This window comes from Hemicordylus capensis, chromosome 7, assembly GCF_027244095.1.
Source record: "Hemicordylus capensis ecotype Gifberg chromosome 7, rHemCap1.1.pri, whole genome shotgun sequence".
In the NCBI taxonomy this organism is placed as follows: Eukaryota; Metazoa; Chordata; class Lepidosauria; order Squamata; family Cordylidae; genus Hemicordylus; species Hemicordylus capensis.
The window spans coordinates 12177380-12200047 of record NC_069663.1 but is presented as its reverse complement, the minus strand read 5'-3'; the positions used below and the strand labels follow the sequence as shown (position 1 = coordinate 12200047).

Sequence of the window (22668 nt, the reverse complement as noted above, 5' to 3'; positions counted from 1 at the left end):
ATACAACCAGCTTGCTGAAGCTAAGTGGGTCTAGATCTGGTTAATGCTTGGATGGGAGACCTCCTGAAAACCCCGTATATACTGCTTTGAGATCCATCTAGAGATGTGAAGACTGGAGGGGACGGGGGTTGGTTGGGAAAATGGTTCCTGTCCCCCGCCTTCCAAGTTTTTCCCCCAGGACTTGTCATCTCAGATCCACCATAGAAGAAAGGTGGGTTAGAAATGTAACACACAGCAACCTAACTAAAATTCTTTTGCCATACAGGGAGCCTGTCCTCTCTTCTGCGTTCCATGTGGGGTCCCCTGAAGGACAATGAGACAACTATTGTGTTCTACACCAAGCAAATCCTAGAGGGGCTGTGCTACCTGCATGACAACCAGATTGTCCACAGGGACATCAAGGTGAGAGCTGTCCTAGAGTGGGCTGTCTGTATTGATGTGTGTGCTGAGCAGCATTGCAGATCTGAGACAGTGGGGGATGAAATGCAAAGAGCCAAAGCAAGGGGCAGAACCTCAGCCTGGTGCTCACAAATGAAGATTTGTTGCCACCTACAATATGCCCAATGCACTGTGAAAAACCATCTGCTTCGAGGATGCCTTGAATAAATACCACCACCACCACAACAACAACATAATAATAATGGGAAGGACTCGATGTCTGGATAAAACAAACCAGTCAATAACACCTGTCCAACTGTGTAAAGTAGTAGTAGTAGTAGTAGTAGTAGTAATATATTTGCACAATATAAGTGGAAAATCAGACATCAGCAAGACCTGGCAATGGCTTAAGAATGGCAACTTGAAGAAAGAAATAGAGGGTTTAATACTGGCTGCACAAGAACAGGAACTAAGAACAAATGCAATAGGAGCAAAACTCGAAAAGTCAACAACAAACAGCAAGTGCTGCCTTTCTAAAGAAGCAGATGAAACAGTGGACCACCTAATTAGCTGTTGTAAAAAGATCGCACAGACTGACTACAAACAAAGGCATGACAAGGTAGCAGGGATGATACACTGGAACATCTGCAAAAAATACATGCTACCTGTAGCCAAACATTGGTGGGACCATAAAATTGAAAAAGTTGAAGAGAATGAAGATGTAAAAATATTATGGGACTTCCAACTACAAACAGACAAACACCTGCCACACAATACACCAGATATAACTGTAGTCGAGAAGAAAGAAAAACAAGTTAAAATAATCAACATAGCAATACCAGGGGATAGCAGAACAGAAGAAAAAGAGATAGAAAAAAATCACAAAATACAAAGATCTACAAATTGAAATTGAAAGGCTGTGGCAGAAAAAGACCAAAAGAATCCCAGTGGTAACTGGCGCCCTGGGTGCAGTTCCAGAAGACCTTGAAGAGCACCTCAACACCATAGGGGCCACAGAAATCACCATCAGCCAATTACAAAAAGCAACTTTACTGGGAACAGCCTATATTCTGCGACGATATCTATAACAACAGCAACAACATTGACAATAAAATTCTGGCATCCCAGGTCCTTGGGAAGGACTCGATGTCTGGATAAAACAAATCAGTCAATAACACCTGTCTGACTGTGTAAATAAAAAATAGACATGTGGCCCCGTGCATCTTGAGGGTCTTCCTAAAAGCAATCGGAGATGGTCATATTTTGAAAGGGAGCATATTCTAAAGCCCCTGGGCAGCCACAGAGAAGGCCAGGTACTGGGTCGCCACCAAATGAGCTGATGGCAACTGTAACCGGACCTCTCCAGATTATCTTAATAGGTGTCTGGGTTCATGACAAAGCAGGCGCTCTCTTAAGCACCCTGGACGCAAGCTATTAATAAAATAAATGCTCTCCACTGCAAGATTTTTATTTACCAATTCATCTTCACATTTAGTAGCATTGATTTTCACACCATTCACAGTGCTTTTAAAGAAGATCATTTTCAAAACATGCCAGGCACATCCTAGGGCTACAGTCCATTTCCACTGCTGAGCTCCAGTCTGAGGTTTTAATCCTCCTAGATTTTATTTTATTGCTTTGGGGGGGCTGCCTCTGCTTTCCTTCTGTTCAGGTGGGTGAAGGAAACCCTCTGCTCTTAACAACAACCACCATTTATATATCGTTTTTCAACAAAAGTTTCAAAAGCGGTTTACATAGATAAATAATAAATAAATAAGATGAATCCCTCTCCCCAAAGGGCTCACAATCTAAAAAGAAACGTAAGGCAGATACCAGCAACAGCCACTGGAGGGATGCTGTGCTGGGTCTGGATAGGGGACATTCAGCTCTCCAAAGCAGTGGCTTGACTTTCTGGGTTTGCAGGGAGACAACGTCTTGATCAACACGTACAGCGGTGTGTTGAAAATTTCTGACTTTGGCACCTCCAAGCGGTTGGCAGGGATCAGCCCCAGCACGGAGACATTCACAGGTAAGGTGTGGTCCGTGGGTGTCAGGTGTGTCTGTCTGGCTGTGGGGAGAGCTCCTTCTTCCTTTATTTCCCGATGATGACGACAACGATGATGATTGATGATTAATTCGATTTCTATACTGCCTTCCAAAAAATGGCTCAGGGCGGTTTACACAGAGAAATAACAAATAAATAAGATGGATCCCTGTCCCCAAAGGGCTCACAATCTAAAAAGAAACTCAAGATAGACACCAGCCACAGTCACTGGAGGTACTGTGCTGGGGGTGGATAGGGCCAGTTACTCTCCCCCTACTAAATAAAGAGAATCACCACGTTAAAAGGTACCTCTTTGCCCAGTTAGCAGGGGAACAATGATGTCTGTTGCTTCTTTTTTCCTCCCACACTTTATCATAGGCTTAGCAGGGAACATGATCAAGCCACTGTAAAGTGAGCAGATCAATATAAGTGATCAATATAAGCAGATCACATAAGTGAGCAGATCAATTCAGAATGCAAGAGCAAAGGTTATACCAAATACAGTCACAGTGGTAATATGTAAATTGCACTGAGCCATTTTTGGAAGGGTGGCATATAAACCAAATAAATAAATTATGGAGGACAGATGGATGGACCTTGCTTGATCAGGCCCAAGGCCTAACTAGTCCCGCATCCTGTTGCCCACAGTGGCCCACCAGATGCCTTTGGGAAGCCCACAGGCAAGAGGTGAGGGCATGCCCCCTCTCCTGGCATTGCTCCCAAGCAACTGGTGTTCAGAGGTGAACCTGGAGGTGGCCTTTAGCTATTGATGCTTTGGCAGTTAACTCCTGAGTCATTATTTACAAGGCAAATGAAATGGTGTTTGTTTTTTTAAAAGAATACAGGGGGAAACTGGCAGACATACCGTATACTTGGCTGAATTGCAACAGAAATGATTGTGAAATTACCATTTCTTAAAACAAATGAGCCATGAACCGACACTTAGCCATGTTTATATTTAACTCTCATGTTCTAATCTATGCAGTGCACTGCTGTGAAAACAGGTTCTAGGAATAAGCCCTCCTGAGCCTGCTGCCTTTCACATGTGACTATGCTTTTTCCAATATGGAGTTTATCTCTGCTGGGAAGGGCTTCTCCAACTTGGGTCCCTCAATCCCCCCATTGTAGCAGGGGGTGATGGAAGTTGTAGTCTAATAACATCTAGGGACCCAAGTTGTATTAGCCCTGATGCAGTTTGGGGAGTGGGGGAACCTCCAACAAAGCAGACGCCTGGCATTGTTAAAACAACACCAAAATGCACCATTTATGCAGGTTGCAAAATTGAGCTTTTCTCAGCACAGACCCCCCCTCCCCCCCAAAGAAAGAAAGAAAGAAAGCTCCATTTTGGTCATTGGTCATCACCTGCTAAACAAATCCAAAGCAACAAGATTCTAGATTTTATGAGGCAAATGAGGATAGGGGAACAGTCTAAGAATAAAAGAGGCAGTCAAATCCCTGATCAACCAGGAAACTTACAGAGTGACTTAGGGCCAGTCATTAATTTCTCAGCCTAACCTCCTGTGGAGGAACAGCTATCCCACCACACTACCATGGGTGACAGATCCCACCTCTACCAGCACATGTGGAGAAACAGCCCTCTATTCCTCCTAACCTTTTTACTCCTGCCACCAAGTGGACTTTTGGTATGGCTGGGTCCACAACAGCCCCTAAAAAAATAAAAATAAAATAAAACTCAGTAGTGTGGAAAAGCTTATATGTGTGGGGTGGAGTTATTAAAACAGTTATTAACAGAGCAGGTCAGGGAAAATAAAAAATGGAAAAATGCATCTACTACCTGACTCTATACTGGTCCCTACCCAAGAGTCCTCTGTGCTGTCTGGTCAGCTTCTGGCTTGCTGGGTGGTTCTGATTCCAGCACAGGTTTGGGGCTCAATCCAGCCTGGCTCTTCTTCTTTTTTCTTAGTGATTTCAGCTGAGTTTCCCCCTCCAGCAGACTGACTTCCAGGACTCTCTGTCTTCTTCAGCCTTCAGCTCTCTCTCCAGCAGACTTGACTTCTCTGACTTCCAAGACACTCTCCAGCCAATTCTCTTGAATTCACCTTCCAGGACTGTCTCTCAGGACTCTGTTGACTTCCCCGACTTCCCTCTCAAAACACTCCCAATATATACAGTTTCTCTGGCCCAACAGTTTTTTAAGCCATCCAAATTAGAACAAACAAAAATTTCCTCCATTTCTTGAACTTTCTTTTTCCTCCCAAAACCAACTGTCAAAATGCTAAACCAAAAGTGAAACTACAGAAAGCCAAGAATGAGCTTCTGACCCTGCCATCCTTCTCCAGTCACAGGGATTTGCAAGCACAGAGAAATCCTATTTACAATAGGATTTTTAAAAAGGGTTTTATGAATATATTATGACACAATTCATTTATCAGGGCTTATTTACAAGAAGAGATTTGGGAATATTAATACATGATACAACACAGGGGCTTATTTACAGAAACCCAAGAGGTCTAGGCCTCATTCCTTCACACCTCCCTCATGGGGTTGTTGTGAGAATAAATATAGCCATGTATGTACTGCTCTGGGCTCCTTGGAGGAAGAGTGGGATATAAATGTAATAAATAAATAAATCAGGTCAGGGGTAATTGAAGGCAATCAAGAAGGTCGGTAATTGAAGGCAATCAAGAAGGGAAGCAGATGTGAGGGAGGGAAATCTGATTTGCGAGGCTGGCCGGTGGTGAGGTGTGGCCCCACTTACCATTTTCTGGCCTTCTCCCTTCCTTTCTCAGGCACCCTGCAGTACATGGCACCTGAAATCATTGACAGGGGACCCCGTGGCTATGGCAAGCCAGCTGACATCTGGTCCCTGGGCTGCACCATCATAGAAATGGCAACAGGCAAGCCCCCCTTCTTCGAGCTGGGCAGCCCACAGGCCGCCATGTTCAAGGTGAGGCTCGAATTGGTGCCCACTCTGTGGTTGGGGAGAGCAATTGGGTGGTTTTTTTGAGTTGTTGAGGGTGTGTGTATTTCAGAGTGGGCCAGTGGCTGCTTCAAGTTTGCTGGTCATGTCAACCTTGACCTAGGACGCTTCCAACAAGTTGTGCTTCCTTGGAAATGCCAGGCGTGCAGTCCTTGGCTGTAGCTCGGTGGCAGAGCATCTGGGTTGCATGCAGAAGATCCCAGATTCCCAGAAGGTCCCTGATAGCATCTCCAGGTAGGGCTGCGAGAAATCTCTGCTGGAAATTTTGGAGAGTGGCTGCCAGTCATTGTAGACAATACTGAGCTACATGGGCCAGTGGCCTGACTCAATAGTCAGCCGTTTCGTATGTACCTGTTGCTCCCCGGGGGATCTTTATCCGTAGCTAAGGAAGATGATGATGATGATGATTTCTTGTTTACACAGTCAGACAGGTGTTATTGACTGGTTTGTTTTATCCAGACATCGAGTCCATCCCAAGGACCTGGGATGGCTGAATTTTGTTATCAGTGTTGTTGCTGTTGTTATAGATATCGTCGCAGAATATAGGCTGTTCCCAGTAAAGTTGCTTTTTGTAATTGCCTGGTGGTGATTTCTGTGGCCCCTTTGGTGTTGAGGTGCTCTTCAAGGTCTTTTGGAATTGCACCTAGGGTGCCAGTTTACCACTGGGATTGCATTATTATTATTATTATTGTTATGTTATGTTTTATTTATTTATATACTGCTTTTTCTGTACCAAATTCCCAAAGCAGCTTACAGTACATAATAAAAGAAAATAGATAGTTCCTTGACCCAAAAGAGCTCACAGTCTAGTCTTGCTTGAGGCTTGTTTTGAGAAGAAACTACCTTGCATCCCCAGATGTTGTTGGACTACAACTCCCGTCATCCCCATACACATCCCATTGTGACTGGGATGATGGGAGTTGTAATCCTGGACTATGGCATGGCAGGCTGAGGGTTAGGAACATAGGAAACTGCCTTGTGCTGAGTCAGACCATTGGTCCTTGTAGCTCAGGACTGTCTACACTGACTGGCAGCAGCTCTCTGAGGTTTCGGGCAGGAGTCTCTCCCAGCCCCACCGGGAGATGCTGCCAGGGATTCAACCTCGGACCCTCAGCATGCAAAGCAGATGCTCTGTCTCTGAGCTAGGCAAGCTGCCTTATACCGAGTCAGACCATTAATTGGCAGCTTGTCTACCCTGACTCTCCAGGGTTCAGACATGGCTCTCACCCAGCCCTACCTGGAGCTGCTGCCAGGGTTTGAACTGGGGATCTTCTGCTCCCCAAGCAGATGCTTTGACACTGAGCTATGGCCCCACCCTCTACTCCAACTCAGCACGACCCACTATTACGTCCTACTGCCAAAGCCCTGCGCCCTCCACGCCCGCTTTTTACTTTCTTGATTGGCAGCTTGCTCCTCAAGAGGCTGCCCCTTGCCCTTCCCTGGTTTCAGAATCTTCTCGGCACTGCTCAGGGTTGTCCTGCCGAATGCAGAACTTTGAAGCTCTATAGATGCCCCAGCATATCTTTTATGTAAACCACTTTGGGAGGTCTGCCTGAAAAACGGTATATAAATGCCATAAATAAATAAATGCACGGCCCAGATTTTGTCCCCAGATTTTTACCGAGAGAAGGAAAAGCCATCTTACCCAACTGCTTCCTCGTACATGATCATTCTCCCTCCTCCTGCCTTGATGTTTTCACACATGTGGTCTAAAATTGGGAGCAGACCCAGCTTCCCCTACTCAGCTTGGGTGCTTAGCAGCATAAGGAGCTGCCATATACCATTGGTCAGACCATAGGTTCATCTAGCTCAGTATTGTCTACACAGACTGGCAGGGGCTTCTCCAAAGTTGCAGGCAGGAGTCTCTCTCAGCCTTATCTTGGAAATGCCAGGGAGGGAACTTGGAATCTTCTGCATGCAGATGCTCTTCCCAAAGCAGCCCCATCCTCCAAGGGGAATATCTTACAATGCTCACACATGTCGTCTCCCATTCATATGCAAACAGGACAGGCCCTACTTAGCAAAGGGGGCAAGTCATGCTTGCTACCACAAGACCAGCTCTCCTCCTCTGCCAACAGTTGTGTGAGCTAACCTTAGGTCTTGGCAGCGCACTATGCATCATCCCAGCCGTGGGTCTCTCTTTGCAGGTAGGCATGTTCAAGATACATCCCGAAGTGCCCGATTCAATGTCGGACGAAGCCAAGGCCTTCATCCTCAGTTGTTTTGAAGTGGATCCGGACAAGCGGGCAACGGCAGCTGCCTTGCTCCAGGAGCCATTCTTGAAGACAAGGAAAAAATGCAGGAGCCCTGTAGTGCCAGGTGAGATGTCAGCAGTGGTGGGGAGAGAGCCAACTTTTGGTGAGCCAAGCCAGGCTGGAAATTCTGGGGGTTTAGGAACATAGGAAGCAGCCTTCTACTGAGTCAGGCCATTCGTCCACCTAGCTGAGTATTGTCTACTCTGGTCGGCAGTGACCTTCCAAGGTTCCAGGTAGGATTTTTCCCCAGTCCTACCTGGAGATGCTGCCAGGCAGTGAAACTGGGACCTTCTGCATGCAAAGCAGGTGCTCTACCACTGAGCTATGGCCTTATCCCCTACCATCATTAGTTAACAAGGAAGGTGCCTTATACCAACTCAGACCATTAGTCCATCTAGCTCACTACTGTCTACTCTGGCAGTAGTTCTCCAAGGTTTCAAGCAGGAGTCTTTCTCAGCCCTACCTGGAGATGCTTCCAGGGAGTGAACCTAGGACCTGCAAGCAGAGCAGACATTGAAGAGGTGGTCTTGCAGTAGCAGACATTATTTGTCCCCTTTGCTAAGCAGGGATTCCTTTCATTTGCATTTAGATGGGTGACTACATGTGAGCACTGTTTGGTATAAGATATTCCCCTAAGAGAATGGGGCCATAGCTTATTGGTAGAGCATCATATTCACCCTTGGCAGCATCTCCTGTTAGGGCTGGGAGGGACTCCTTCCTGAAGCCTTGGAGAGCTGCTGCCAGTCAGTGTAGACAATACTGAGCTAGATGGACCAATGGTCTGACTCGGTAGAAGGCAGCTTCCAATGTTCCTCTACCACTGAACTCCTCCTCTCTATACAGATGAATTGCCAGCTTCGAATGCACCTGTAAGGTCCATTTCTGCAGAGAACCTTTTGTCCAGGAAGCGGTCTTCATCCTTGCAGTTTTTGCAGGTGCAGAAAGAGAACAATTTTCTGTCCCAAAGCTCCAACGAAATGACCCTGAAATCCAACTTCCTAAGGTGAGTTCTGGGACAGGTAGGGAAAAAGGGTCCCTCTTCCTTGGACAGGCACATAGTACACCTAGTAATAGGAACATAGGAAGCGGCTTTATACCGAGTCAGACCATTGGTCCATCTAGCTCAGTACTGTCTACACTGACTGGCAGTGTCTTCCCAGGTTTGGGGGCAGGAGTCTTTCTCAGACCTATTTGGAGATGCCAAGGAGTGAATCTTGGACCTTCTGCATGCAAAGCAGATGCTCCACTCTGAGCTAAATCCCCATTTCCAGTGTGTGCACAACCGTCTGCAAAATCCCATCTAGATGAGCACTTCCCTTGCACTATGGCGCCGCCAACTACTGCCCAGCATTTACCTTCTTATCTCCATTCATTACCAAAATAACCACTGGCTGGTAGAATGCTGTAAAAATAGCACACGAATGGTGCTCGTGCAAAGAAGGAGGACAGGATTCTGCAGAATTAGTAAGTACAACGGAAGCTTTAAAAGAAACACGATCGACCAACATCTGGAAAAACCCTTGTTTTCATCATCTAGTTTGCAGGATCACTTAAACGAAACCCTGAACCTTGTCAAAAACTGGGTATGTGTGTTTCCGTATGTGGGAGTTAGCTAGACTCTCTTCACAAATGCTTTATTTCCTTTTTTTGTATTTCCTGTGTGGGACAAAATAGTTCTATTTTTATTACCCCTAGCCATGAATCTTTTGAGGTTTTTCTTAAAGGTCATATTGGGTTAATTGCAAGCCAGTAGCCCATAAGCCAGGCCCAAAACCTTTGACCATCGGTAGCATCTAAGAGGTTGGATGCTTATAGTGATTTTTGGCAATGTCTATACTGCCTTAGAGCCACCTAATGGCACAGCGGGTAAGTAACTTGCCTAGAGAGCAAGAGGTTGCTGGTTCGAATCCCCACTGGTATGTTTCCCAAACTATGGGAAACGCCTATATCGGGCAGCAGTGCATATAGGAAGATGCTGAAAGGTATCATCTCCTACTGTGCGGGAGATGGCAGTGGTGAACCCCTCCTGTATTCTACCAAAGACAACCACAGGGCTCTGTGGGCACCAGGAGTCAACACCGACTCGACGGCACAACTACTACTACCTACCCCACTAAAGATGGAAACTAGGTGATGACCTTGTTGTTTGTTTATTTACTTATTATTAAAACTTTTATACCTCCCTTCCAAAAGGCTCAGGGTGGTTTACATTAAAACACCATTAAAATCAGTTAATAATTAAAACAAAAAGCATAAAAGCATAAAACAATGATTAACAATTAAAAACATCATAAAACAACAATTAAATAGTCAAAACCATTTAGAAACAAGTTTTAAAAAGCTGAGAAAGCCTGGTCAAAGAGATGTGTTTTCAGAAGTTTTTAAAAAATTGCCAGAGATGGGGAGGCTCGTATCCCAGCAGGGAGCGCATTCCACAATCTCGGGGCGGCAGCCGAGAAGGCCTGTCTCTGTGTAGCCACCAAACGAGTTGGCGGCAACTGGAGACGGACCTCCTCAATGGGCGGTGGGGCTCATAGCAAAGAAGACACTCTTAAATACCCAGGCCTAAGCCGTTTAGGGCTTTGGCCCTGTGTGCTATAACTAGCACTTTGTATTTTGCCCGGAAACCTATTGGCAGCCGGTGTAGCTCCATCTCTCTCTGTGTTCTCACCCCTTCATTATCCCTATCCCCAAACGATCAAGGTAGAATTGCGGTCATGTTTGCACAGAGCAAAGGGTGAGGGAGAGAGTAGTGTTGGGTAACAATGAATAAATTATAGTATTATCTCCATGGAGTAATCTTTGGAGGACATTCCTGTCAGTTATCATTTCCATTCCTCTGACACCGTCAATAAAAATGTATAGTAGTTTTTGAGTTTGTAAAACTTTTAAAGCTTTTAAAGCACCGTTGCAGATCTGGCTGCTGCAGGCCTGATTGTCAGGACAAAAAAAGCAGGAGAACACACTGAAAGCTGAAAGGATTACAAGGCTATTACGTCTTTGCCATCTGCAGCAGCATAGACCTTGTCAAAAATCACAATGCACATTCACCCCCCCCACCCCCTCCCAACAGGCTCATGTACTATAAGAAGAATTTGCTCAAAATTCTGACTGCTGTGGCCAAAAAGGAATATTACCCTGCCCTACTTACCTGCACTAGTCTATCTGTCCTGAGTGCAGTAAGTCTCATGTTGATCTGTGAGAAAATAAGGAAGAGTTTGAGCACCTCCTGGTGACTGCATTTTAACACTACCACAAACAGGTTTTTTGAAAAACAACTTATATAAAATAGCATCTAGGGGATGAGAAAGATACCATTTTCCAGGCAGGCTTCATAACAATATTTACCCTTAAAGTTCTTGTCATTTGGGTTTGGATTGAAATCTGTATATTTGATCAAAGATCGCAATGAACTGAACTGAACAGGCAAGTTTGGAAGATGCCTTTGTATTGTTATAATGAATTAATAGCAGGGAAATTCACACAGCCATAAACACGTTAGGCCAAGGCACTCTTTCCGGGCAGAAGTCCAGGGCCTCCACACCCCTGGGGCCCCCCAAATCCTTTTCAGTCTCTCCTCAATTGGTGTCACTGCGCTGTTCCACCGAGCGTGACTGTGGCCTGCACTGGGCGGCCAAGCGTTACCTCTGTTTTAGAGAAAGAAATATGTGGGATGGGAATATATTAAACTGCATGTTGAAATGTTTCTGCTAATGCATATTTGCATAAATGTACCTGTTTTATATTATATTACATTCTTGTGAGTTCAGTTGTTTCTGCCCTCAAGAACCCACGTGTTAAAAATACTGTGTTTCACGGTGTGTGTGTGTGTGTGTGTGTGTGTGTGTGTGTGTGTGTGTGTGTGTAGGGGGATGATGATTAACTTGCCCGAAGTGAGGGGCCCTCCTCCAAAGGCCTTTAGGTCCAGACTCCAAAATTACCTAGGTGGAGCAGCTCTGACAGTAGGTGATGAGTCCTACCCATTTTGTGATCGTGTGTTAGATAAAAACAAGGCCAGAGGCAGGGAGCTTGGTCTTCTGTGAAGCCCCAGATTTGTAGGATGATTTCCCCACCTACCCTATTCAGAAGCTGGGGCTTGACTGATGATCAAGTTCTCTTTCTCCTACCTTATTTTTATCTGACGCACGGTTGCAAAACGAGAGCATGCAGAGCTCTCGGAACTGGGTAGACCTCATCTCCTACTGACTTTATTATGGTCATGTGAACTGCCCTAGTGAGGAAAATCCCAAACTCCAGAATTTGAAATTCCAGACTACAGAAGGTCCGCCCCCTCATATTTCAAGATACTTCAGAGAAAGCCAGGTATAGGGAGGGGCTGCAGGCAAAAGCTGACAGGTGAAATAGTGGCTGACATACTGAGGAAAATTACTCAGGGTAATCTCATTGACATTAAAAGGGCAAGTTAGGCATTGCCTCACTTGTCCTTTTGTTTTCAATGAGACTACTCTCTGTAATTTTGCTCAGTATTTTCAGCTGCTATTATTATTATTATTATTATTATTACGAATACCTATATACTACTTTTCAACAGAAGATCTCAAAGCAGTTTACATAAACAAATAAATAAATTAAATTAAGGTGCTCTCTCTCTGCCAAATTTAGGAGAATCACCATTTTAAAAAGTGCCGCTTTGTTGTTAACAGGGTTCGAAATGGAGTTGCCAACTCTGACTGAAGCTATTCGTAGATATTTTTTGCCAATATGTTTCCCCCCTAAATCTTTCATATCAAGGATTAAAATCTCCGGGATTAAAAATAAAAATCTCCAGGATTGTTTTTCAATCTTTTCTGGAACATCCAAACTTAAGAACCTGCTTTAAACTGAGTCAGACCCTTAGTCCGGGTAGCTCTCTTCTGTCTGCTCTTCCTGGCAGGAGCTCTCTGGGGTTCCAAGCAGAAAGCTTTCCCAGTCGTACCTAGGGATGCCACCAAGGACTGAACCTGAGACTTCTTGCATGCAAAGCCAGTGTCCTCCTAGGGATGTGCACAAACTGAAGGATGTGCATGAATTGAGGGAGGTTTGTGCACTGGTTTGGCACCACAGGGAGGGGGAAGGTGAGCAGGATCTTTAAGAAAAAGGAGAGCAGGTCCTTACCTGCCGCCACATTCAGTGTCCGGTTGCAGTGGCGCTTGTCCCAAGTACCCCTGCATGGTGCCAGCATGCACATGGTGCCTGCGCATGCACAGACATCATATGCATGCTGGGACAAGTGCCACCGCAGCAGGAAGCTGAATGTGGCGGCAGCAAGCAAATAAGGACCTGCTTTCCTTAAGCATTCCACTTGCCCTCTCCCTCCCTCTGGTTCCCCCATGGCGAACCAGTGCATGTCCCTCATTGAAACGCCCCAGTTCCGCTTTCTATGAATTTAGCTTCACCCATGTCCAGACGCGTGTTCATGCCGCTGGCCCTTGGATTTAAGTTCCTCAGCAGATGTGATTGTGGCTCACCTTGGACTTGCGTGGCTGCTGCTGCTCCCAGAATCAATCCCGTTGTGTCCACACAGAGCTCCCGAGGGACTGACCGGCATTGACCTCAGTCTGTCCTCTTCCTCCCACGAGGATGGCGGCTGTTTGTTCCTGCTGAAAAAGGACAGCGAGCGCAGGGTCACTCTGCACAAGGTCATGACCGAGGAGCTGCCTACCATTGCGACTGCCATACACAATGCCCAGGACCAGGTAAGCACTGCTCAGGCCTTGTGGCTCTAGGAAGCCGCCTATGACCAAGTCAGACCATCTAGCTCAGGGTTGCCTGCAGCAAGGCAGCACAACTCTGGCCCTCTTGCAAATGTTGGCCTACAACACCCATCATCCCCACAGTGGGACGTCCCTCCCATCATTCCCCCATCCCCCACCCCATCATCCCCCATATGACAAATACGAATATGACAAATATTTATATACCACTTTTCAACAAAAGTCCCAAAGTGTTTTACATAGATATAAACAAACAAAATGGCGCCCTCCCAAAGGGCTCACAAGATAAGAAAGAAACGTAAGAGAGACACCAGCAACAGCCACTGGAGGGATGCTGTGCTGGGGATGGAGAGGGCCAGTTGCTTTCCCCCTGCTAAAAGAAAAAAGAAAAAGAAAACCACCACTTGAAAAAGGTGCCTCTTTTGTTCAGTTAGCAGTATTGACCATAGTGTCCAGTACTCGGGGTTGATGGTAGTCCAGCTTCTCCAGGAGGGCCAAAGTTGTGTAAGCCAGGTCTATGCTGACTGGCAGTGGCTCTCCCAAGATTTCAGGCGGGAAGCTTTCCCAGCCCTCCTTGGAGATGCTGCCAGGGATTGAACCTGAGACCTCCGGCACACAAAGTGGATGCTTTGCCACTGAGCCATGGATGCTACCAGCAAACACAGGCAGCTGCCAAACTGAGTCAGACCGTTGGTCTCTCTAGCTCAGGATTGCATACACTGACTAGCAGCAGCTCTCCAAGGTTTAAGAACATCAGAACAGTTCTGCTGGATCGGGCTCAAGGCCCATCTCGTTCAGCACCCTGTTTCACACAGTGGCCCACCAGATGACTCCAAGAAGCCCGCAGCCTTGCTTCATCTCCTGCCATTGCTCCTCTGCAACTGGTATTTAGTGGCAGCCTAAGTCTGTGGATTGGGCGGTATATTAAATTTTTAAATAAATAAATATTCCTTGCCTTTTGAGGCTGGAGGTGACCTATAGCCACCAGACTAGTAGCCATTGATAGTATGCTGTTGACACTGAGATCAACTTCTCCATGTCAACTTCATCAGGAGAAGGCAGAACCTCCCTAAATGCCTGCCTGGAAGCAGTCATGGGCTGGATGAGAGAGATAAACTGAGACTGAATCCAGATAAGATGGAGGTGCTTATTGTGTGGGGTCAGAATTCCAGAGACGATTTTGATATGCCTGTTCTAGATGGGGCCACACTTCCCCAAAAGTATCAGGTATGCAGTCTGGGAGTGCTTCTGGTCTGGATCCACACCTCTCCCTGGTATCTCAGGTTGAGGCAGTGGCCAGAGGGGCTTTCTATCCGTTTCAGCTGATACGCCAACTGCATCCATTTCTTGAGATGAATGGCCTCAAAACAGTGGTACATATGCTGGTAACCTCCAGACTTCTGCAGTGTGCTGTGGGGCTGCCTTTTTACATAGTCCGGAAACTTCAGTTGGTACAGATTAATGTGGCGGCCAGGTTGGTCTCTGGGTCATCCTAGAGAGACCACATTATTCCTTTGCTGATAGAGCTACACTGGCTGCCAATAGGTTTCTGGGCAAAATACAAGGTCCTGGTTATAACCTATAAAGCCCTAAACGGCTTGGGCCCTAAGTATTTAAGAGAACGTCTTTTTCATTTTGAACCCTGCCACCCACTGAGGTTGTCTGGAGAGGTCCATCTCCAGTTGCTGCCAGCTTGGCTGGTGGCCACATGGGGACGGACCTTCTTGATTGCTGCCCCGAGACTGTGGAATGCGCTCCCTACTGAAATATGATCCTCCCCATCTCTGACCATTTTAAAAAAGCACTTGAAAACCCACCTCTTCACCTAAGCTTTTTAAAGTTTTAATCGGTTTTGATTTTTAGATGGTTTAAATTGTTTTAAGATTTTTGTGTATGTTTTTAACTTGTTTTATGTTATTGTTTATAGCAATAGCAATAGCACTTACATTTATATACTGCTTTATAGCTGGAGCTCTCTAAGCGGTTTACAATGATTTAGCATATTGCCTCCAACATTCTGGGTACTCATTATGAACCCATTATGGGTTCATAATGAGTACCCATTATGAATTCATTATGAACCCAACTGGTACTCATTATGTTTGATCTAAGATCGTAAATAAACAACTAAACTAAACTGTTATTGTTAACCGCCCAGAGATGAAAGTTTGAGGCAGTGTACAAATTTGCAGACAAACAAACAAACAAACAAACAAATAAATAAATAAAATGTGTGTATGTGGCCTACTAACCAGCAATTGCATAGGAAGCTGCCTTAGACTGAGTCAGACCACTGGTACATCTAGCTCAAGATTGTCCACACCATTTGGTCTTTCCCAGCCCTCCCTAGAGATGCTGCCAGGGATGGAACCTGGGACCTTCTGCATGCAAAGCAGATGCTCTGCCACCGAGCTACAGCCCCATCCCCAGTCATGCAGACCAATGATCAGAGCTGTTGGGGGAGCGCCTGCCTTTTGCGTGCTCAGCCTGGCTAAAGAAGAAGCTTGGTTGGGGTGAGCCGGGTTTGGCCCAAGTTGGAGACACAGACCTTCTTTTCGTTCCTGGCTGGATATTCCCCTCCAGGCCTGTTTTCCTTTAACATAGGAACATAGGAAGCTGCCGTGCACCGATCCAGACCCTTGGTCCATCTAGCTCAGTATCGTCTACCCAGACTGGCAGCAGCTTCTCCAAGTTTGCAGGCAGGAGTCTCTCAGAGCCCTCTCTTGGAGATACCGGGAAACGAACCTGGAACCTTCTGCATGCAGTTGCTCTTCCCAGAGAGGCCCCATCCTCTAAGGCAGGCACCCCCAAACTGCGGCCCTCCAGTTGTTGCTGAACTACAACTTCCAGCATACCCAGCCACAAAAAAATTGTGTCTAGGGATGCTGGGAGTTGTAGTTCAGCAACATCTGGAGGGCCGCAGTTTGGGGATGCCTGCTCTTAAGGGGGACATCTTACAGTGATCTTATGCAGTCTCCCATTCAAATGCAAACCAGGGCGGACCCTGCTTAGCAAAGGGGACTAGTCTTGCTTGCTGCCACAAGACCAGCTCTCCTCCTTCTCAGAGCCTCCTTTCTTTTCCCTTCCCAGAGGCTGCTGCGTTTGGATCACATCTCCCAACTGGTGTCCTGCCTCAAGAGCTACATCCGCTCCCCCAACCGCAAGCAGCTGGCCCGGGACTTGCTTCAGCTGCAGACCAGCTTGCAGACAGACGGGCTCGGACTTAGTCATGTGCAGGCACCCCTTTTCATCTTGCAAGACACTGTGAGTATGCCAAGTACAAATACGACAATGAATACGGCAAATATTTATATGCCGCTGGTTTACATAGATATAAATAAACAAGTAAGAAAGACTCCCTGTCCCTGAAGGGCTCACAATCTAAAAAACAACAACACCACAAGATACAACCAGCAGCAACAGCCCCTGGAGGGATGCTGTGCTGGGGATGGATAGGGCCACTTGCTCTCCCCCTGCTCAGTAAAGAGAATCACCACTTTAAAAAGATGCCTCTTTGCTCAGTTAGCAGGGGTAGACGCTCAGGAGTAGATGCTTCGAATAAACGGACCAAGGGAAAGTTTGATAGTTAGTGCAGAACTGCACAATTTTGGCCCTCCCAGCTGCCTTTGGACTACAACTCCCATAATCCCCAGCCACAGTGACCAGTAGTCAGGGATTATGAAGGTTGCAGTCCAACATTTGCAGGAGCCCTGAGTTAGAAAACAGGGCATAGCCGGGAAGATGCCAGCTCAGATGTCATTCGGCTATGAATGGATGAGCTTCTTGGAAGAAGAGGAGGAGATCAGTGCAAAAATAAATAAAATTTTAGCTTCCCAAGGCCATAGACACATCCCCCCCCACATGACCCATGAGACTGTTTGAAGCTTCAGGGGTGTCACTGATTTTGGGAGGAAATTCTGCACAGAAGAAAGAGTTAACTCCCTTAGCTCCCACTGTCTCAGGCCATTTCCACTTCCCTCCTGCTCACATCCTGATTTTTAAACTTTAAGAATGGCATGATTGATCTTGACCCTGAGAACAAGTCATCCCTTGGGTTTTGAGGGACTCGCTCACTTCTTTTTGATTGGCTATAGCTGGAATGGTACTCGGTGCACTTGGATCTGATTGGAGAAAGGATGCCCAATCTGTCTCTCATCTCCACAGGTCAAGCAGGCACTGAGAAAGCACCAAATCAAGCCGCACTGGGTGTTTGCTCTGGATAACCTCATGGGGCAGGCGATACAGGCAGCATTTACCATCCTCTTGAAAGGTAGGATGAAGGGGGAGAAGAAGGGCTTGGTCCTGAGAGAACTGTACCTACATCAATCTGTACCTCAAGTAGTTAGTTGGGTGGAGAGAAGAAAATGGTGCCTTTGGGGGGCATAACTTGGGCATGAGATTTTTATGTGCTCTGGAGTCCTGTGCTTTTTTAAAAAAGTGAGAAAAGTAGACATGTTAAATCCAGGAGGATATGAGGAATGGAGGTGGAGATACAAATATGGATGGATATTTATATACCGCTTTTCAACAAAAGTTCCCAAAGTGGTTTACATAGAGAAAGGAAGACAAACAAAGATGGCTCCCTGTCCCCAAAAAGCTCACAATCTAAACAAGAAACATGAGATTGACACCAGCAACATCCACTGGAGGGATGCTGTGTGCTAGGGTTGGATAAGGCCATTTCCTCTCCCACTGCGAAACAAAAAGAATCACCACTTCAAAAAGGTGCCTCTTTGCTCAGTTAGCAGGGGACTCTAAACAACTGGAAAAATATTGCACACTGATTATTGACAAACAACATGTTTGCTCCATGGGGCTCAGGTTTTCCTGTAACCACAAGGTCTAGACCAGGCTTCCCCAACCTGCGGCCCTACAGATTTTGCCGAACTACACTTCACATCACCCCCAGCCACAACTTATTGTGGCTGGGATGATGGGAATTGTAGTTCAGCAACATCTGGAGGACCTCAGGTTGGGGAAGCCTGGTCTAGAAAGTTTCTCGTATAATTTACATTCTGTTTCAGGGGTGTAGCTATAATCGAGGGGATGGATTCCAAGAACCCAGGGCTCACAGCTCCTGAGGACACCCAGCTCCAGCCCTCCTTATTTCCTTCATTATCTCCCTAACTCCAAGGGGCTGCCATGGAGAGGGGTGAGCAGCACGGGCCCCCTCTCCCCTAGCTACGCCCCTGTTCGGTTTAATTCTTTTGGACCAGCCAGTGGATGGGATGAGTCCACTAATGGCTTCACTACCACTGTTCTCTTATTTGTTTGGGGGCAATTTTCTTTCTTTTAAGTGAGAGAAAGGTAGAAGGTGACCAGATGCAAAGGATAGCAAGCCCTTTTTATCTTTTAAGAAATGAGAGAGGGGATTGCAGCTTTTCTTCCCTCTGCATGACCTGGTGCTCCAACTGAAATTCTGTTTTCTATGCAACTGTGAAAGGGTACAGGGTCCCTGCTGTAAGGGTCCTTTGCTTCTGGCTACCCTAAAAAGGAAAGCAGTGGTGTTGCTGTCAAAAACCATCTGTTGCGCTACCTTCTTTACTGATATTGTTAAGAATGTAGGAAGATGCCGTGTTCTGAGTCAGACCATTGGTCCATCTCAGTCAGTATTGTCTATACAGACTAGTAGCGGCTTCTCCAAGGGTGCTGGCAGGAGGCTCCCTCAGCCCTATCTGGAGATACCAGGAAGGGAACTTGGAACATGCAGATGCTTTTCCCAGAGCAGCCCCATCCCCTAGGACCTAAGGAGAATATCTTACAGTACTCACATGCAGTCTCCCATTCAAATGCAAACCAGAGTAGACTGCTTAGCAAAGGGGGCAGTTCGTGCGTGCTACCACAAGACTAGCTCTCCGCCACCATTGCAAATGGAAAGAACTGCGGTAACGCAGGTAGTGCTACCACCAGTCCTCTACAGTGGCACTGCCCAGTCTTGGCCAACAACAACAACAACAATAATAAAAGTCTTCTCTGACATTTCCAGACCTGAAGATGAAACTGCCCTTCTCACAAGGAGAAAGCAGAGGGCACCTGAACACTCAGGAGGGAGAGGAGACAGTACTTTTGACCCAGGAGGCGCCACAGTCTGTGAGGAGCATGGACAACAACACCAAAGGCAGTGCCGACACTCCAAGTTCCGGAATTGGCACTAGCAGCAACAGCAGCTGGCTGGATTCCCAGAATCCCCTGAAGGGCTGTTTGCCTCTCTTCGCCCAGCTTCACCACCTGCAGTCAGAGACTAGAAGGTGAGCCTGGTGTAGGGATGTGCACAAACCCGTTCAGCAGGTTTTTTTTCTTGTCTGCCGAACTGGTTTGGAGGTCCAGAGTTCAGACCGGTTCGGCAGTTCCTTTAAGTCCGAACCGGTCTGAACTGGTTTGGAAGTCCAGAGTTCGGACCGGTTTTGGCAGCACCGCTGGTGGGGGGAACACGGGGGGAGGGGCCTTGCTGTTCCTTAAAAGTAGACCCCACCCCCGCACTGAACTGTCAAACCGATGGTTCATGCATATCCCTAGCCTGGTGGGATGAGTTTGTGTGGAGGGGGAATTCTCTTTTGTGACAGTGGCACTGGGACAAAAGGGGGGGCCTCTCTTATTCTAGAATTACTATTATAAAAATGTTTGAATTAATGTTATTGTGAGGTGCCTGGAGAACAATTCTTATGGAGTGGCTAACACAGTTGTTTTTTAAAAATAATGATTAATAATAATACATGTTTGGGGTAAAGTATAAAGTTATACTGGAGGTCTTGTACTGAATGTAGTAGAGGCAGCAAAAGCACTCTGGTGCTTGGGCAGTGAGGATTCCGTATGCAGATTGCGGGGAGAAGTCTTTGCTCAAAAATGCCAAAGAGAGGAGAATGCCGGTCTTGTGGTAGTGAGCATGAATTGCCCCCTTTCCTGAGTAGGGTTTGCCTTGGTTTGCATTTGGATGGGAGACTACTGGTGAATGCTGTGAGATATTCTCCTTAGGGGATGGGAGGGGCTGCAGTTCAGTGGTGGAGCTTCTGCTTGCATACAGAAGGTCCCAGGTTCAGTCCCTGACAGCTTCTATGGGTAGGGCTGAGAGAGACTCCTGCCTAAAACTTTGTAGAGTTGTTGCCAGTCAGTGCTGCTAATAAATAATAACAACAACAACAATAATAACAACAACAACCACCACCGAGTATTTGTATACCACTCTTCAACCAAAGTTTTCAAAGCAGTTTACATAGATAGATAAATAAGATGGTCCCCTGTCCCCAAAGGGCTGACAATCTAAAAAGAAACATAACATCTCCACTAGCAACAGCTAGTGGAGAGAGGCTGTGCTGGGGCTGGAGAGGGCCAGCTGCTCTCCCCTTGCTAAATGTAAGAGAACCACCACTTTAAAAGGCGCCTCTTTGCTCAGTTTGCAACTAGATGGACCAGTGGTCTGACTCGGTATAAGGCCATCTTCCTGTGTTCCCAAGGCCATGGAGTACAACTTTTGAATGGGATACATTTGAACGGAATACCTTAAGAAAAACACGTGCCACGTTCCAAGCCTTAGCCATTTTGTCTGGGGATGATGAGTGTTGTAGTCCAACCACATCTGAGGTCCCAGGGTGGGGAAACCTTCACTGTACTGCGCCATTTTAAATGTCACCAGTATGTTCACCCTGTGCCCTCTTCTCCCGTGCCAGGCTGCAGTGGGAGCTGATCAAGAAGGAGCGGGAATGCCAGAGACTCCTTCAGGAGGCACTGATGGGCATGGAACAGGACACCGGGGCTCTCAGAGGATCAAAGCTGAATGGTGAGGTCATGGCGGCTGAAAGAATGAGCTGGATGCACAGCATGCTCCATAGGCAAGGCTGTGTGTCTTCCATGCTCGACAAAGTGAAATGTTGCTCATTACGCTTTTAGCCCTGCTCTTTCCCCAAGGAGCTTAGGGTCTTGGTGGCCCCCTACCCATTTTTATTATCCACCCAACAACCCTGTTTGAGTGTGTCGTGGCTGGCCCAAGGTCACCGAATGTGCGGGAGCTGAGTGCCAAGGAAACCTAAATCATGGGATTGCTAACCCGATGCGTGGGAGCTCTTGCGAGAGTTCGCAGGCAGCTGCTGGATAGTGACGGGGCATGGGCGTGTGGGGGAAAAGAAACTGCTGGCCAGGAGAACAGCCAAGCGGCAGCCATCGAGCAAGGAGGGCAAGAGGAAAGAGGCAGCCAACGGGCAGGGAGGGCGAGAGGAAAGCAGTGGCCGGCGAGAGGAAAGCCGAGAAGAGAACTAGAGGCGCAGATGCTCTGCGCCTGGTTCAGCCAGTTTAGATCAGTTTTGCAGAGCTGCACAAGTTCTTTTGTTTTACACCATTCTGGTTTTGCTCATCGTAGAAGAGGGGAGGGATAAGGGAGAACACTGAAGTCTTACCCCCAGCTCTGACAGGTTCTGTCAGACCCTGGGGCATCGGTGGGGCTAGGATGACCTCAGAGTCTTTAGCCAGTGGGGAGCATTACTCCTTTCACTGGGGCTTTTTCTGTTCTCCAGTCCTTTTTTGGAGGTGCTTCCCCCAGGGCTCAGTCGGAATCTTAGGGCTCCTTCCAGAGCAAGCCCTCCTCCTCATCACTGGCCAATCCTCCCTTTATATACCCCCGGACACTTGGGGCATGTCTCACGAGATCTCGATGTTCACCAAGATCTTGCAAGAGCTTCCCCAACCTCACAAAACTACACCACTGTTTGGAGGCAGTTCGTCCGATCCTTGCCGGGGCCAGGCAGAAGCCACCCAGGTGGGTGTTTCATCTTTGTCATCCCCTCCTGAGTCAGGTTGGACCGTAAGACCTGCACAGGGGACATTCTGCCATGGGGCACGCTCCATACGCTCAGGGCTTTCTGCCCCATATTGGGGATTCCCCAACAGATTCTTGTTCATCCCCCTCTCTAAGCCCTGTTCTGATGGGATTACAGAGATGGTGTACTTGAGTACAAGCATCCAAAGCAGGGCTGGACATCCAGGCCTGTCACTCACTCCCAGCAGCACACCAGTCTGCAGTGGGGTTCATCTGAAGAGGCGAACGCCGTATCTCTAATGATGGGTGTTTCTGTGAATGGGAGGCAGTCACACCACATGAACACCATGGTAGCCGTTAGTGGCACACTAACGGGGGTAAAGGATGGGCCGGGGCAGGATTCCTGGCCGTGCTTTTTGACACTTACGATCACGTACATCATATTTGGAGTAACATTCGAATCGGGCTACTGTTTTGCGAGATTTCAGCAGACCCTGCCCAAATGTATTTTCAGGCAGATATTTGCATCCAAAGGAACCAGAAACATGTTTGCTTCTTCTTGTTTTTTTAAAGAAATCTGAATTTTTTCA

The 22668-nt window shown here is 47.0% G+C and overlaps 1 protein-coding gene across 5 annotated transcripts in view; it reads left to right on the top strand.

Moving 5' to 3' along the window:
* MAP3K6 (mitogen-activated protein kinase kinase kinase 6) overlaps positions 1-22668 on the top strand; it is a 71937-nt gene that overhangs the window by 43240 nt on the left and 6029 nt on the right. For 4 of the 5 annotated variants that reach the window (XM_053268256.1, XM_053268255.1, XM_053268257.1 and 1 more), the window contains 10 exons: positions 266-402; positions 2302-2407; positions 5173-5330; positions 7511-7682; positions 8462-8621; positions 13143-13314; positions 16423-16596; positions 17497-17602; positions 19319-19580; positions 20997-21106. In XM_053268256.1, the coding sequence (XP_053124231.1) occupies positions 266-402; positions 2302-2407; positions 5173-5330; positions 7511-7682; positions 8462-8621; positions 13143-13314; positions 16423-16596; positions 17497-17602; positions 19319-19580; positions 20997-21106 (1557 nt within the window). The remainder of the gene's footprint in view (positions 1-265; positions 403-2301; positions 2408-5172; positions 5331-7510; positions 7683-8461; positions 8622-13142; positions 13315-16422; positions 16597-17496; positions 17603-19318; positions 19581-20996; positions 21107-22668) is intronic. The other variant, XR_008310860.1, reaches the window with a different exon arrangement.